This window comes from Channa argus, chromosome 20 (assembly GCF_033026475.1).
Source record: "Channa argus isolate prfri chromosome 20, Channa argus male v1.0, whole genome shotgun sequence".
NCBI lineage: Eukaryota > Metazoa > Chordata > Actinopteri > Anabantiformes > Channidae > Channa > Channa argus.
Window position 1 is genome coordinate 10,396,659 of NC_090216.1, and position 18,403 is coordinate 10,415,061.

An 18,403-nucleotide genomic window follows, 5' to 3' on the forward strand; every position below is an offset into this window, starting at 1 on the left:
ACAAATTCAAAGTTCACTTTAGGTTACCACACCAACTGAAGAGTGGGGTGTTCATTTCTGCAGCGCACATCTTTCATCTGTCAGAAACAACTCTCTCTCTGTGTTCAGCGGTGACATACAATAGGCCTCCATGTGCACACATGAACAAATACACAAAATAAAATGTGTATGCTGTGTAACACTGTATGCTTACACAATCACCCATACATGACACACAAACCCAAACAAAAGCAAGATGATTGGATGAATTGTCTTATCATTCCCCAAGCAAAGTGATTTGAGAGACTCTCAGGCTGAGTCACTCAGAGACTGACACTCCCAATAACACAGCTCCTCTTTTATTAATTTCCCTCTGTCTCTCTTCTACCCACTTCTCCTTTTATTTATTCAGTTCATCTGTCCATTCTGCCTTCCTTCAGGTTGATTTGTAGTGAAACTCAAATGGGGGAATGAAGCGGTCTAAACTAAATCAAATCCAGTCCACTATCTTAAACAGATTGTACAACTGGCCCAAAAGTTTTCAAAAAGGACTATGCACTTGCCTACTATTTAAAGTTAAATCAAAGGTTGATGTAATAATAGATTTTTGTCAAGTAGCTGACTGATAGGACAGCAGTAAAATTTTGAGAGGGGAGGATTGATTGTGTTGATCTGTGGGACACTCGATTTCTAGAACTAAAGAGGAGAACATGGTAATAATAGGATATAAGAGGTATATCTAAGTGTTGCATCTTCTGTCATGATGATTTGTGATGAAACTGGGATGAAATAGTGTCCCAAATGGAGCAAAACTGTTTCCTGAACTTAAGCACAGTTATCTGTCTGATCCTAAGGCTGCTGCTGCTGCTGCTGTCAGAGTGAGAATTGTTTTCCTTCAAGCTGGAGATTTTCTGCTTTGGAGCTACTCACAAACTGGTGCAGCAGCCAAAGTTAGGTCATCAGCTGATGTAAATGGCTTACTAAATTATTCTGGAGATATTGATGTCAGACAACTTTATTTATAAAGTCCTTTTCATAAACAAGCTTGTCACAAGGTCCTTTGCATAGGAATTATAGATGCAGTAAAGAGCAAGAAACAAAACAAGGAAGTCAGGACAAGAAAAACACATTTTGCAGGTTATTGTTTCTTCAAATGTTTGCAATGATGCTCTATAAAGGTAGTGTCTGTATTGACTATTTACTATTTCCAGTTCTACTCCACATATAAGGTCCATCACACAATCACCATGGGAAAGTAATATGAGCCAACAGCCAATAAAATATTGACTGCAGTTGTTAAGCTTCGTCTACTTATACTAGTGACTTTGGCAGATCTCCAAACCAGCATATGGAGGTTCATTTAAAGCACAGAATGAGTTTGGCTGCTAAAATAATAGAAGTGACTCATGAACATTGCAATGCACATCATGGCCAAAATCCAAAGACGGTTTGTTGTTTTATACAATATAATCGAAGATAAGAGGAAGTTAATAGTTAGAAATACACATGGTGATTGTGAGAGACTCCATAGTTACAAATGACAAATGTATTCACAGTAAAAATATCATGGAAACAAAAAGTTGTTCCTCTGACGAAAAAGTTTAAACTGTTTTCTACACACTTGACAAATATTAATTGAACACTTGGCAAGTATTCTTATTTGTTTTACTGTCAAGATAAATAAAGACCCTAAAACTGCTAGTTAAGAATTAATTAGCACATCAAATCTACTTATTTTTGTCAACTTAAAAACAAGGTGCCAAAGAAAGATGTAAAAAGACTGGCGGTTTCCTCTTAACTAAGCTTAGTGGCTGCTGAGTGCCAGTTTTCTTCATATACAGCTGTGTCACTTCTCACTTCTTGTATCACAAATTCACAAATTCTGTCAATAATGATCGACACATTGATAGTAGGGGTAGGGGATTGGGGCATGGCATGTTACATGTTCAAGTTGGTCAACCAATTTTAGAGGCTGTTGCAACTGCTGGACAGCTTCAGGTGGAGAGAGAGAGAGAATGTGAGAGAGAAGAGCTGTTGGAGGATCACTGCAGTTGATCTGACACCCATGAGTTATGATAGATTAAAAGATTTTTGCACAAGATTTTGCTGATTCTGGGGTGAGCTGAGCTCCCTCAGGCCCCCATATAATCCAAATTCTGGTTTCAAGTGAAATGTGTACTTTAAATTACAGTGAAATGTACTTGCACTTGTTAAGGATGAATTCACTTTTTAAGATGTTGCTGCTTCTGCGCTCAAAGGAACAGTCTTAATTTTCATTCACCCTAGCTTCGACCATTTCGGACCCAACAAAGCCACATAAAAATGTACTGCACAAACACAGTAACAAGCTGTTAAAGTAGACAGATTTACTGCGGGTCTATTCTGGACAACGAATTCAAAAAGATGCTTGGTAACTGTCAATGGGGGAGGTGCAAGAAGGAAGAAAATTTGAACACATAGTTCACACAACAAGGTTCTTTTCAGTGTTGTGCCAGAGATATTCCTCACATGAAGTCTTTTAATACCAAACTACTGCATCAAATTTACAATTTAGAAAAATAGCACATCCTGACTGTTCCAACCACAAGATTCAACCACATGTTCCCTAAAATCAAATCTTGCATGAGATTTGTAAGTGTTTGCAACATATTCACTATACATTTACTTTTGCACTGGTTAAACAATGTAATATATACATATTTTTGTGCAGCGTGCATAATTTATGTTTTTTTTCCATAAGAATATTTACATTTGCTCTCATGCTTTGACAAGGGGTTGCACATTTTCTAACCTTTGCATTTTTTGTGGCTTGGCAGTCTCAGCAGATCCATCACATTCCCTTTCTTCAATCTATAGAATTAGATCATTCTATAGGTGAACAGTAGCTTAAATCAAATAGGTATTAAAGCTCTGCTATATTTGCAACTATATAACCTTTCCTAATCGGCTTATTTTTCAAATATCATCCTTGCACGGTGTGTTCAATTGGCCTCTAACTGAATATTCTTTATTTTTATTTTATTTCAGGTCAAATGCCCTAATCTGGATTGAACTTTGTACTTAAGAGGTTGCCAGTGGTGAATACCATGCCAGGGTAACAATATTGATAACGAAACTACTACCCTAAATAGGACACGTGCAGACTAAGGAAGACAATGCATTGACTTCTTGGGGACTTAACTTTAACCCTAACCAATACATATACAATTTAAAATCCCAAGTACAACTTTAACAAAACAAATGCTAGGTATATTTTTATTTATTAGAAATATGTTCTAAAACATATCTTGATGTGGAACTGCTGCCAAACTCTCATTGAAAAATGCTGCAGCTATATTTGCTAAAGTTCTGAGCGAGGTGCACTTCGCACTTGTAAGTTTTGGATCACTCTCATTTATTGTAATGTAATAATGATGACTACCCGGGCAGATTGTTTTGAGCATTGCAGATTGTAGCAGAGCAAGTAGAGAAGGGAGAGGAAGGGCTTGGACAGAGAGGTTACTTGAGCATCTCAATGAAGCACTAGTTTAAGTTGCATAAGTGTGCAATTGACCCCAAGCTACAGGTGACCCCCCATATGTTAGTGTGTAAAAAACAATTAATCCATCAAAATGTGAGAAACAATCACACAAACACACACCACATTTCTCCAAAGGGGACAGAGTGCAGATGAGGTTAAAACCACAGATGCTGTAGACCAACTCATTTTAATAAACTCCATTTTGCAGACAAAGTGTACAAGAATAAATAACTAAATGTTCATCCCTTTTGGTAGAGTTTCCAAATTCCTGCCAGCTTTTTTCAGACAAGTCAAGGATGATGAAGTAAGTGGCATGTGTTTGCCGCAATGACAAGTTGCCAATAACACAGGTGGCCAGCTTCAATTCTCACCTCTTCCACAACAAAATCTGGCATGGAGAGAAAGCCAACATTATTCAGCTTGGAGATCAAAATGAATGTAAATTCTGTTGTCCACTCATCAAGGCCAGCAACATGGCCAAATAATATCAACAAACAAGACCCCGCGATTGTTTGATTTAAGGGGAGGATCATCCAATCACAACAAAACCAAGCTTTTCATTTTCTGAGGTGTTGGCAACATCAAAGTAGTGTCCTGGGCACTTGGATGAAAAGATGTTGATTAGGACTTAGAAAATCAGACCTGCATTAATTCCACAGGCAGGGTAGAGACTCAAGCTGCCTTCTCCAATTTAACGAAAGAACTTTCAATTCAGAGGTTTGATCAACTTTCCAAGAGTAGAAAGCTTGCCTTACCTGTAATGTTACAAAATGAAATTTCTGAAGAAAAAGCACAACAGTTATATTATTTATCAAGGTTAGTCTGTGTGTTCATGTGAAAATCTCCTGTTTGTTTGTTTCATCATCACCCTTGTGGGGGGCCAGCAAGCTCAGCCCGAGGCTAGATGCTTTTTCAAGGTAGACACTGAGTCAGCAGGTTGTATATCTCCTGCCATAAGACCCACTTTCCAGCTATGAGCAGTGACATTGGATGATCCTTATATAAGGAACAGCTTTACATTTTAACCACTTATGTATTTCGTTGGGGAACTAAAACAATTAAAAGGCACCTGGGTGCAGACAAAGTTCAGATTGTGCCTACACGATGGTTTACTTTTAACCTTGAGCAAAAGTTGTCAACGTTTCCTCGAAGTTAGTCTTTTTACATTACTTTCCCAAACACCAACCATTCAACCCTAACCATCTTCAGCTTCCATCTTCCACAGAAGTTCTGATTTTCTGCCAAGGCTGGTAGTCCTGCCTCTTTTCTACAACCAGATACTCCCGACTTGGATAAGCAAATAGCCTTTTGGATCCCCAAGTGGAAGTAAAGAAAATGGAGTAGCAGAAATCAAATCACACCAATGCTCAACCATCCCTTTGCCCATTACAGTAATCTGCCCAGAGACTGAGTTCAGTGATGTGAAACTTTCAAGCTTTAAGGATAAAGCAGGTATCCACTGTGGTTAAAAAAAGAAATAGTGACACGGGATACAACAAAGTTAGACAGCCTGTTACCTCCATCCAGGTCCTCCCAGCCCTCCCACATTTACTTTTTGTTATGCTACATAAACCACACACATTTTGCTGCAGAGTAATGCTGAGTGATCATATACATTATGTGCTACGGAACCATTCAATATATGAGTCTCATTTCTTGGAAGACCTGCCTCTTGAAAAAACTAAGTAGAAGAGCCCTGTTATATCTGAATTACTAATCATTTTTGACATTAACCTGAAAAGGTTTTTTGAGTTTCATTAAAGGCCGCTGAGTTTTGAATGAAGGTCTGAACTGAATCCTTAGTAAGTGGTGTGCATTCATATATTGTTTTTGTGTCATTGCCTACAGCACTTTACATTTTTGACGTCAAACTTTTTGTTGCCACTGGTACTGTTTTTTGTTTTTTTTTGCTACTGGTCTGGTTTATTGGCAAGCCTCAGATAGATCCTGCTGAGTCACTTTTCAGGCTTTATGAGTCGTCTCCAGTTGTGCTTCTCTAACGCTGTGATTAAGCATTTACTGCATCTTTATGCATCTAAAATGAGTGAACAAGGAAGAGACGATAATAAATAAGCAAGAGAGAAACTAAGGAAGGCAAACACAAAAGGCCAAAAAAAAGTTCCCAGCCACCGATTACTTAGGCTAAATACAAAAAGATGAACCGATATTAAAATGGCTATTCATTCCTATGCAGAGATCATACATATTTGCATTTGGAGATTGTGATGACTGATTGTCATGGCTGTCAAGAAGAACTTAGTTGAGCTAAGATAAAGAAGTGTGTAACTGAGAGAGACTGAGACAAGAACAACAAGCTGAAACCGAAATCTGAGAGAGAGTGAGTCAGAAAAACTGAAAGACAAGAGTCAGCAGAGAGAAAGAGAGATGCAGAGATTGTTGCTCATTCATCCAATCTCGCAAACAACAGAGTTACAGACACCGAGACAGACGACAGAGATGGGGAAAAAAATAAGAGAGTGCGAGGCAAAGCGAGGAGGATCGTGTTCAGCAGAGAGATCACAGTAATACAGATCTATTTACAGATTAGTAATGCTACTGACTGACTGTGTGTGTGTGTGTGTGTGTGTGTGTGTGTGTGTGTGTGTGTGTTTGTGTTTGTGTGTCTGTGTGTGCAGAGAGCAACAAATTGCCACAGTGCAGTTTGCTATTGATTGGCTGCACCAGTGGTGTGTTTTATTTTGGTAGGCATTTCTGCGCCATCTATAGGTCTCATTCTGAACATATGACATTTATTTTTATTGTGAACATTTTTAGGAATTGAGCTATACATATAATACATATTATAAATCCGGGTCATTGTAGTTTGATCCAAAAGTAGTACCTCATCAGAATTACACGCTTGTCTTTGCCTCAACAGCCACTATAGCGGATACAGGATATGGAGTGATATGTCCTGGAGCAGAGATGAGAGCTGAGCTGAGATGTAGCAAATCACATTTTGACAGAATGTACTTAGACATAGGAAATGCATAGCCACAACAGACTGTACATAAATACCTCTCATAAAAACACCACGGTAATCACCATAGAAAACCTTTGAAAAATGTCATTGAAAAATGTAGAAAACAAGACACAGTAGAAAATAAGATGCTTGTTTCAGGTATAGTTTGCATTAGGCCCCATCACATTCAGTTTACCGTGTATGCAGTGTCCTGTCTTTACAGAAATCTTTAACGATTATTTCACAATAGCGTACCACTGCATCCTTACGTTCCTCAGTAGGAATTGCTGCATAATGTCCTGCATTTCCGTTTCATTCTTTTATCCGATGGCTTCACCATTGGTCTCCAAGCGCATGAGTTTCCTTCTATCACCCTGTGCTATGATTAAAAAATACATTCACTCAGCTCTGTGAGTTTTCAGTCTGTGTGTATCTCTGACAGAGAATTCAATCCACACTCTCGCAGTCTCACTGCACCAAAATGAGCTGAAACACATCAAGGGGAGATTAAATGAGATTTTATGAGATGGAAACAATTAAGCGCATCTACTGGGCTAAGCAAGTGGAAAAATGCAGCCCAATATATTTTGTTTTAAAAAGGTAGTTACAGTTGCAGGTTTGCAGGGGAAGCAGGGGCCTTGACTTAGTTAAACCAGCCATTCGTATTCTTCACCAGTTTTTGTTTGTGCTGTTAATTTGCACTGAAGTGAAAAGAGAATGAATATTCAAAGGGATCTGAGAAATACATTTTTTGTGTGTGTTTTTCAGTGTTTTGGAAGAAAATAGTTCATTTTAAAATTCAAAATGGTAACAGTTGTAAAAAACAGACGGTAGACAGAATGCCTAAAATTATTTATTTATTTTTCTCCTTTCGGCTTATCCCATGAGTTCAGGGTCGCCACAGCAGATCATTTTGTTTTGTTTTTACGCTGGATGCCCTTCCTGACACAACCCTCCCTGATTCCTACTGGGTTTGAGACCGGCACTGCACAGCTGGGGGTGGGGATGGGCTGTTGGGGGTTCAGTGTCTTGCCTGGGGAAACTTTGACATGTGGTCGGGAAGAGCGGGGCACCGACCCTATGGTTGGTAGGCAGCCACTTTACCAACTGAGCCACTGCCACCCCAGATGGCCAAAGGCTAAATGATATTTCTAACAGAACAACACATTTGTGGTAGGTAATGCATTTGCAGCAGCGTAAAATGCATTACCTACCACAAATGTCATTTAGCTTTCCTCCACGGCCTCTGTGCTTCCTCCAGCAGCTGAACCAGCTCGGTGGTTCATCACCTGCCCGGTGATGAGCAATAGATGAAACATGCGTGCGTTGCACTGTGTTAAAACACCTGAGCCTTAAAAAAAACATGATCCTCTATTTCCTTTGCCTTCTGCCCCTTTACGGTCAAATGAGCAGCTGTTTATGAGCTTTGCCAGTCATATAGGTTATACGACTGCATCATGTCTGCTAACTTCACCCTGAGTGCTGACAGGTGTGGGGAGCATCCTTCTTCTGTTGGCATTTAGCGTTTGATGGCAGGATAATACCATGTTACAACCATGAATTAGAGAAAAAAATAGCTGCAAGCTGCACTTAGAGTTAAAACAAAATGCTTGATTCGATGGAGACTCGACCGTTTATAACAGAAGTGGTTATACAGATGTGCAGATAGAACAGATGCAAAAAAGCTTGTCATGATCCATGTCTTACATTTGGATACACACACAGATTTTCTCTTTCAGCTCTGTCCTGTCCTTTGTTCGGTTTCCCTTTCTCTCAGCCTGGCACATCCGTTTTATGTTGTCGTTCAGGCAAAGAGCATTTGGTTATATTCACTGTTTATGGAAGGACAGTTAGGTTTTTGCTTATGTTATTTTGTAAATAAACCCATGTTAAACACCCTAAAAGTCCTGCATTTGTGCGCAAAGAGACAACTTGTGACAAGGCTCAGGTCTCATGAGGATACTCCCCAGCTGAAACAGACTCCCCAGGGAGAGCAGTGAACCTCTCTGGGGTATAACACAGTGTAAAATGTACAGAATGCACAGTATAGGAAATGTCATAGTTATTATTAGCAAGTGCCATAACTATTTCAGAGGGAGAAAGTGTGTAGTGGGAACCATGAAACTAACCTGCCTTAATGTAACTGGTGATTGTTTGAGTTGGCAGGCAGTGGTTGTGATGCTCTGCCGGGCCTAAAGCCAGAAACACACCAACACTTAGTAATTAAAATGTGTTTTTGTAGTTAATAAACTACTGTTACCCTGCAAATTATTGAGGTAGCTTAGAGAGCTGAATCAATTTCTCTCTCAATTGCTGGAATGTGTTTAATTAAATTAGGATCCACATGATGTTTATCATCACCTTCTTAGCACAGCAGGAGTCTTTTCTTGCAAATGTCTTAACACTTTTCCATTGGGTTCACATATTTTGTACACATATTTTGTTTTTTGAAAACAGGTAAGACATATGCCATCATGTGCCAAACAAAAGGAAAACATCTATTCTCAGCTGACAGAAACTTACTTTGCTTTCAGCATTCAGTCTCTATCTGTCTACAAAAGATACAGAGTGTGTTAGACCAAAGGGAGAAGAGAAAACATCTAGGGTGATGTTGATAAAAACTTATTAATTAGAAGACTATTGTTAGTCTGAAGTTCTGAATGTTTCCATACTTTGTTTATTTATTTGGTTTCTTGTTTTATATGTATTGACAGTATTAAGCTTTGTTGAATTTGAACAGTATGAAATAAATAAATTGAGGAGTCTCCCAATAGCTGAAGGGTTAAGGCACATGCCATGTAGCTACAGCATCTTCGGTTCAAACACAGCAGGGGATCTTTATGGTGTGTCACACCCCATCTGTCCCAGTTTCCCATTCCTTAAGGACCATAAAATATTTAAAAAGAAAGAAATTGAGAAAACTTTCACAAATAAAACCACCATCCATACAAGTGACAAGTGGACCTGATACTTGTAGCAGCTCAGTTGTCTTGATATTTTGTGCCGATATTAAATGTTCTATTAGATGATGAATGAAAGTTTGATCACAGATCTGAGAATGTATTACATTCTTGACATTGCGTTTCATTTTGGTAAACATATTTTACTTTGATTGAATCCTTTCTGTTACACTCAAATTGCTTCACAATCAGAATCTGTTCGTGAGATCCTCTTTTCTGTCAAATGTTTCAGCTGACTTGGAAAGGAAGGAAAGGAAAGGAACCAGCAAAAACATGTGGCTATTATGATCAAAAACATGACATGTGCAAAAACGTTAACTGATTGTCACAAACACAAGACTTTGGCCCTGGAACAGGGTACTACATTTCAAAAGTAGAGAGCTGGATGTGGGAACTCTGAAATTAGACAAACTCAACCAATTAGATGTCCTTCCTGGCTCAAACTGCCATAAGCTTTAATCTGCTGCAGCGCTCTTTCCACTAGCTGTCTGACGTATGAAGACCGTGAGAAGTGCTATTTGTTGGTATAGCTTTTCGTTATCTACCAGTTGGGTGGGAGCTGGGCTGGGTAACAGAGGCGGTCACTCTCCTCCCCTCACTGCTCACAGAGATAAGAGCTGAAAAACCACAGTTGTTTCAGAAAACACTTCTTTTCACCCTCCACTTTAAGGACTTAAGCATTTGTTTACAATGAATGGTTCAAACTTGTAAGTATGAAAAAAGTCTGTTTTTAGAAGAGTTAATTTCATATTTGAACAGGTTATACACAAACGTGCATTACAATTTCTTTTAGTGATAAGAAGCTCACAGAGGATGAGTGTGAAAGACTCAAAAAGAGTAAAAAGAAGCAAAAGGGGGAAGATGCCTGGAGACCACAGGGACCCAGAGACCCATTTACTATGGTATGACTTTATAATACAGTAAAATTTAAACACTTGTTTGTGAATATGTGCACAGTCAAAATGTGTCCTTACATCTTTGTGTATCACAAACTGTGTATCAAAAGTAGGTCTACTGACATTTGGCTTTATAAGTGACATATTTGAACTGATTGACGCTGCTTGGTGACCCAGTACTGTTCTGCCCTATAGCTGGACTCTCTGCCAGAAAAAAAGCAACAAGAGATCCAGAAAGCCCTTCACCTCTTCTCCTTGGGCCCAAGCCTGCCCAGAAACATGCAGCAGGCCAAGAAGCACACCTACCGTTTCTGGGAAACACAGCCTGTCCCCAGACTGGGTGAGCAGTTCTTTGTTGGAAAACCAAAAGTTTGACACTGGGATTTGCATGACATAAAATAACTTAACGCATGTTAAATAGTGAGACTTAATGCTAATCTACACTAACTGCTTGCTGGTGGTAGTAGCTATTTACTTGACAGATAAGGAGATGGCATTGCTTTTCTCATCCATTATACTCAATTTGATAAAATGTGAATGATTAATTTAGAATATTTATACTGCTGTGCATAAATAATAAAGAATAATCAATAATTATTGGAAATACATCTGAAATGTTTTGAAACCTACACTGTTTTTATCCACTTGTGAACTCTGTCTACTATTTTATTAGAACTGTCCTACTTTTTACAGGACATTAACACCATCGACTGTGAGTAGAAATGGGTCTCATATTAAGAGTTATGTCATACAGGCTTTTAAAGTTATGTTTTCATACAAACTGGTTTGCTCTTTTATCCACTGTTAACACATTGTAGATTATAGTTTGGATAAGTCATACCTCAAAGTACATACATCATTCACTCACTAAAATGTTATTCATTCAGATCTGGTGAAACATTTTTGTTCTTTACACTCATGTCTTCAGGTGACATTATTACAACTCACGGTCCAATAGCAGAGAGTGAAGTCAATGTTCGGAAGGAGGCCTACTCTTTACCTCAGGGTTTTTCTTGGGATACCTTGGATCTGAGCTCTCCTAGAATAGTAGGTTACTGACTTTACTAACTTACTACTATCACAAAAAGAGTTCAGAAATGTCAATGTTTTTCCATCTGTCATTTCAGTTGAAAGAGCTTTGCACCCTACTAAATGATAACTACATGGAGGAAGATGACAACACTTACAAGTTTAACTTCTCTCAGGAATATCTGCAGTGGTGAGCTCCTGCCTCATGCATTTTCTCACATTTGATCTTTAGAATTTCGGTATTTGCATCTTTGTAAATCTTTTATTAACTATGTTTAAAATCTAGCTGCTTATTCTGTAGGTCCCCTCTAGTCATGCGTAAAGACTTTTAAAATTACTGTGCACTGAATAATAAATAGTGTCTTATATGGATTTCCAAGGAAAAAAACGTTCATTTAACTTTCGTAATAATTCTTTAACTTTCTCTAACTTTCTTTAAAACATTCTCTTTGAATATCTAAATAACTGATTTTAACTGCTAATTAAATTTTTTTTCTTCTTCTCCATGTTGCTGGAAGGTATCAACTAGCATGTCATATTTCTTTAAACTACTGTACTTATCAGAATTGTCCCATTGCACACTTATACAAGTATGAAAACAAGACAACACAAAGAGAGACACAGATGCTCACACACTTTTCCACATTCACACTCAGATGCTTCTCAGTAGCTTCTGAGTTACACTGAAAAAAAGCATCAAGGGTCTTAAATTGACAACATAATTTACCCACTTGACTTTTTAGCCTGACTCTCCAACACATCGTATCAGTACAAGCTTGCTACTCTAATCACAATACGACTGCCTTTCTCTGAGATCTCTTAGGGAACACTTACATTAAACATAACAACATTTCCTTTGAAACTAATAATTGAAATTCCAGGACCTGACCCTGAGGTTGTGTAACGCTGTTCTATTCATTCAATCACGGCAACTCATGCTCAGTTCTTTTATTAAAAATTGCACTTAATCTGAGTTTATTAAACTATCTCTACATTTATTCTAAGTCCAACTGTAATAAGTGTCATTCTTTTCCTCCTAAGGGCTTTGCAACCTCCTAACTGGCTGCCTCAGTGGCACTGTGCTGTGCGAGTAGAAAGCAATAAGAAGTTAGTCGGTTTCATTGCTGCTGTTCCTGCAGATATTCGTATATATGAGACGTGAGTAGGAACATATGTTTATGTGAAAATCTCATATTATTACTCAGGGCACTTGCCAGCAAATCTATAACAGTTTTCCTGCAAATGTCTCAAACTAAACACTCAAACATGATTTGCAGGGAGAAGCGGATGGTACAGGTCAAATTTCTGTGTGTGCACAAGAAGCTGCGTCTAAAGCGAATGACTCCAGTTCTGATTCGAGAGCTCACCAGACGGGTTAACCAGCAGGGCCTCTGCCACGCAATCTATACAGCTGAAATAGTGCTGCCGACACCACTAAGCTCCTGCAGGTACAGTAGGAGCTCCTGCTAAACAAGGTTTATTCACATTTGACTTCAAGCCAATGCAAAGCCATAATTATCACTTTTGAAGCCCCCGAAGAGCAATTTATTCAATGAAGTTCTTTTTAGGAACAGTTGCATTTTAATTCAAACACAAAATCTTGCCAAGTTCTTCCAATTTTGGTGATTGCTAATCTTTTTTTGTCACTAGTTTCAAGGAGCATGTTGCATTTGGAGTAATGTGATGTTACACACAGTTTACAAGATTTAAAATTCATTAATTAAATAAATGTAGGTTTCAATTCTATAAAGTGTGAATTTCAAGTGAAGAAAACAAGGAATTTGTTTACGTGTTCTGTTGCAAATATTAGTCAATTCTGCATACATGCATGATACCTCTATATATATATCTGTAGTATTGTCCCTTCCAAATAATCAAACGAATTATTTTAGGTACTGGCATCGTCCTCTGAATCCTCGAAAGCTGGTGGAGGTCAGCTACCCAGGCCTGAGACAGAATATGAACCTGCAGAGAGCGCTCAAATTTAACCGTCTCCCTAAGGTTAGTTTGTGCTGCCACCTAGAGGCAAAAACGTAAAGGTGCCACTGAAGTCTGACTGTTTCAACAACACTGGCCAAGATGTTGGAATGGCAAAGAGATCTAAACAAAATATAAAATGTTACAGATTTTTCTCTCCTCCTCTTTATCTTAGGTGACAAAGACACCAGGCTTGCGCCCTATGACGAAAGAAGACGTTGGAGAGATACATTCACTACTCCAGACTAACCTCAGCAAGTTTCATCTCAGCCCTATCCTGTCAACACAGGAAGTAGAGCACTGGCTCTTGCCACAGGATGATGTGATTGACACCTATGTGGTGGAGGTTTGACTTTGCAGTTTGTCTTTTACAATATTTTTACTTTTAATTTCTTTGGAGAGTTGATGACTAATCAGTTAAAATTTCCTCAAAACAATTAAAGTCATTATGCTGCAGAGGTTAAGAAGCAGTTTGTCTCTCCTTGCATTACACAGGGACAGGATGGTACACTGACAGATGTAGTGAGTTTCTACAGTGTCTCATCAAGGGTGTTGAATCACCTAGTTCACACTGACCTGAAGGAAGCTTATCTCCTTTACATTTCCTGTACTGCCACAGACCCAGCTGGCCTTATGGAGGACACACTGGTCCTGGCTAAATCTGTAAGTTTCAAAATCAAAATTCTATTAATTACACAATTATATAATGATAATTAATTAATAAATATAATTAATTATATGTTATGATTAATGGACTTTTAGTTTTGTGTATATGAAGACAAAAAAAAGCTCATTTCCTTCACCAACAGAAAGGTTTTGACATCTTCTGTGCTCTTGATGTGATGGATAACATGAGTTTCCTAGAGAAGCTCAAGTTCAGCATCAGTAACAAGAGCCTTCATTACTACCTGTACAACTGGATGTGTCCTAACATGAGCTCAGACAAGGTACTGATTGCTACAATATCACAACCTGTCAAGACACATTACATCATACAGTGGATTCAAAGCCCAAAGGCCTCTAGATCATTTCTTGGCTGTCAGGTTTTCATTTTTATGCAAATTTGCTATGAATTTAAATGAAATAAAAATGTATAATAATATTATATTATACTATATAAATGTTGTAATGATAACATTATTATGTATTATATATAATAATATTATATATGTATATATAAGTAATATCTAGATACAAAGTGCAGCAGTGCTACATAAACATTTGTCCAACACAAGCTTGGTATTTGAAATAATTGTTGCATTTGACAGTCACCAGTAAGTCATAATAACCACTTCATTTTTTACAGGTGGGCTTGGTGTTACCTAACTAACTTGCCATGGAGAGATGACAGAGTTGTGATGATGATCAAACCAAATTGATTCACAGAACATTTGCATTCAGACTGTATTACCAGCATGAATTTGTGTTTTAAATGTAGGCTGACATACTGCAAAACACACACTTAGAAATGAATGGAAAAAATACAAATAAAAACCATTTGTAAATATGTTCATCATATGTTTCTCTCTTAAACAGTAATAACCATCTCATAAAAAGCTTTCTGTATATCCCAACATGTGTGTATGTAGGTTTGAGTGGGTGTCTGTATGTGTGTGTCTGTCTGTGTGTGTGTGTGAGTGCATGTGTGTGTATTCTGGGAGGTATTCAGACAGGCAATTCATATAAGTACACAAAATGTATTACATGGAATATGCAAGAACACATACATGTAGACATACACAACATACACACCCTCACACAATCTCTTATGTGGCCTTACCATCCACTTTCAGTATAAATTAAGCATAAGTATAATGTCAGGCATAAATGCAATCCAGTTAAATCTTCTAGGCATTAATACAAGATCTGAGTTTATGAAAAATCTGAGAGCATGTTTGTAATCGACCATTCATAAGGAAATCTACAGTATAGACCATGTAAAAATGCTATACACTAATTTGCATTCACAAATTTTAAATTCATTGCTTACGCTTCAAGATACAGTGAGCCTCTTCATCCATTTGAGACTACGAAGTCCTAGATATAAGCAGCAGGGGGCACTTTAATATTATCATTTACTTTTATGCACATCAGCTACAGCCACAGGTACACCTATACAATTGCAATTTAATACTGTAGCTTTGCCACAAATTCTACTTTCATTAATTGAATTAATAATTTCTCAGCTTTTAAGTTGAAACTGTCAGAAATGTGGTAATTCTCGCAAAAACATTAGAACCCCTTTTTAATATAAAGTACTCCATACGACTCCACCACAATGACCTCAATAATAAACACATAGTAGAATGATCAGCTTTCTAACAGTTTCAACTTAAAATCAATGCATACCATCAACAACTACATGCACACTACATGTAGACGTAACCTGTTTTGGATTTATTGTTAATTCATAATACCTGTATATAAATGTTTGTTTGCATGTTGCCTGAACTGAAACAAACATATAAAGACAGAAAGAAAGAAAGACCAATCATAACATGTTTTCCATCATAGAAACCCTCAGGCAAGGTACTCCATAGGAGAGCTGTAAGACTGCAACCAATGATTGTTTTTTTTAGCAACAGATCTTGAAATTCTTTAATTGTCTTTAATGGTTTAATGGTTTTTTAATTATTATTTGATTGTTAATCATATTAAATACACATTTTAAGTTAGTCAGCTGTCAAAATGAATAACTTATATTTAATTAAGTATAATATTTATCTGAAAAGCTGGTACCAATAAACTGTTGCTTACCAATTTCCATTATCAAAATTTCAATCAAAATATTATTGTCATTCATTTTTGATTATCTAGACTTTCAGACTGCTGCTGTTAGGGTTCGAATGGAAATAATAAAACTGCCACGAATAGTGAAAGTGAGTAGGGCCAGGTGAGCAATCTGGCCGTGTCCACTTAATGTGTAGTATTAGAACAATATAGTAATGCATTAGCTAAGTATGGTAGTAGTAAAAGTACTATGTGAAGTATCCGTTTAGAGACTACATGTAACTTTCACTTTTCACAGTACACAGTACTTATGAGCCAATAGGAGAATCGAGACGTTCACAAGAAGCCCTTAAACACAACACCACTGTGTGTTTGGACCAATCAGAAGCGAGAAGGCATTTTAAGTTTGAAGCGACGGGACCTGTTAGCATTAGTTGTTGATGCCTCATCTGCGTCCTGTGTGGGCAGGACGGATTCGACTCGTCAATTAGTTTTGGTGGAGGATCGCTATAGCAAATTAGTCTGTTATCTAGATTAAGAAAGGTGTCGGTTTATTTTCAGTTTTCAATTTTGTTGAGGACTGCCGCTCGCCGGCGAAACGTTAACTGCCCTCTCCAAGGGACGTGCTCACGTTAACGGTAGTTAGCATCGTTCCCAACTTACCAACACATAGCTAGTGTGTGTAGTTTAGCTGTTGGCTTTTCGTCGTGTTTAGCTTGAATAAGGTGTTCAAAAAGGTAATTATACCTTCATCTCTGGAGGACGCCTCATCAGCAGACCTCCATGAAAACTGCAGGTACGTTATTCCGTTCGAATGTGCAGTCTGTGTTGTAACAGTGTAATGAGTACATTGTTGTAAGTTAATGTAGTGTAGAATACGATGTTGCATATTTACTTGCTAAATGTTTTGATGTGTGTTTAAGGAAATGTTCATGTGTGACAGTCATATGGTTTGGTTAGATGCAAGGATGTTATGCTTTATTTCGAAATGCTGTCGTACACACAGAGCAGCTGTCATTACTTCACTCAGTTCCCTTCCTTAATGACGGTGACACAGTTAAGAGGAAATCGTGGCTTTTTATTTAACCCTATTACCCCTACTTCTGCTGCACATTTACTCGTGCAGTTGGACCCCCCCCTGTATATTTGTAGAAAATGACGGGAACAACACTCACTTCTCCACATTCAGTCGGTCTCTGTGCGGCATATTTGGCTACAGCACGTCCATGCCAGCTGGTTTTATCCTTTCACCCACCGTCTGACTATGGCACATTGGTCGTAGGCATGTTAGCTACTCACCAGAGACTAGTTGAGTGACTGGTCGGCCCTATTTCGACAGCCAAGATCTAACCCTGAGAAGTCCTTCTGCAAACAGAGAGAAGTGAGCATTTAGGGCTGTGTTGTGCAAAACCACCTGTGAAAACAGAGTGATAAAGTTTGAGAATGTTGAAATGGCTTCAGGGCAAACTTCAGTGTGAATTTAAACATTATTCTTTCAACTCTTCTATGTTCAAAAGGATGGCAGTAAGTCAGTACAGACAAGATTATTGAGTTTGACACAGAATAATTTGGAATCAGTGCCATGTTAATCTGCTTCAAACAGCCATGGCTATGCAAATACTTGCACATTGCTTAGATACTGTGTACACTCAAAGGGCGAGACTTGTTTGATTCATTCCGTTGAAACGTGGTGATTTTAGTGTTGGTGAGATGCAGCCTGTGTTTTGTCTTTTTTTTTTTTCATTGTGTAACCGCAACTTCATTACAGTGTGTCACTTCAGTTACTTCTTGCTTCCCAAAGGTACAGCAGCTTCTTTTCATTGTGTGCTATACTTCATTTTAAGAGTAAGTGTTTCTTCTTAGGTGGTGAATAGAATAAAACTCATTGAAGCTTTATATCCAAGGGCTATGGTATTTGAGGTTTGCCAGACTGTAATTTTCCCACTTTAAGGCTTCTTCTCTGGCCTGTGTCACAACAGGCTTCCTAGGACCTTCCTCTGCCAACTGGTGTTGAGCAACACAGAAAAAGATGTATGACTTGATTAGACACAATGAGTGTTTGTGAGCAGGATGGCACATGTTTGTGTTATTCTTCTTATCAATGACAGAATATGCTGCCTTGTGTTACTTTTGTTGTGCTGGGGAATAACAGAAAGTTGATGGACAAAGCACAGTCACCACTAAGCAGTAGCAGAGCTGCTTGGGGGCAGGAGCAGGGAGTGGAGCTGGTCCTCTCTACCACATAATTTTGCAGCTTTTTACTGGCTTATTTGGGGGTCATGTTAAGACACCAGACACAGACAGAAATTCCATTGTTGTTGAGCAGAACTGAGTGTAATGTGGTTTTGGT

At 38.2% G+C, this 18,403-nt stretch overlaps 2 protein-coding genes across 2 annotated transcripts in view; both read left to right on the forward strand.

Annotated features, from left to right (window-relative positions):
* The first annotated feature begins 9,971 nt into the window (after positions 1-9,971).
* LOC137106163 (glycylpeptide N-tetradecanoyltransferase 1-like) lies at positions 9,972-14,824 on the forward strand. Its single transcript, XM_067489244.1, has 12 exons — positions 9,972-10,128; positions 10,215-10,323; positions 10,513-10,657; positions 11,246-11,364; positions 11,445-11,536; positions 12,388-12,504; positions 12,624-12,794; positions 13,239-13,347; positions 13,499-13,669; positions 13,819-13,986; positions 14,133-14,270; positions 14,630-14,824. Exons 1-12 carry the CDS (start codon positions 10,112-10,114, stop codon positions 14,651-14,653), a joined length of 1,380 nt encoding a protein of 459 aa, XP_067345345.1. The 5' UTR covers positions 9,972-10,111; the 3' UTR covers positions 14,654-14,824.
* Positions 14,825-16,472: 1,648 nt separating this feature from the next.
* svild (supervillin d) overlaps positions 16,473-18,403 on the forward strand; it is a 40,969-nt gene continuing 39,038 nt past the window's right edge. The window contains exon 1 of the mRNA XM_067487984.1: positions 16,473-16,849. The gene's annotated coding sequence lies outside the window, so the exon portion shown is untranslated. The remainder of the gene's footprint in view (positions 16,850-18,403) is intronic.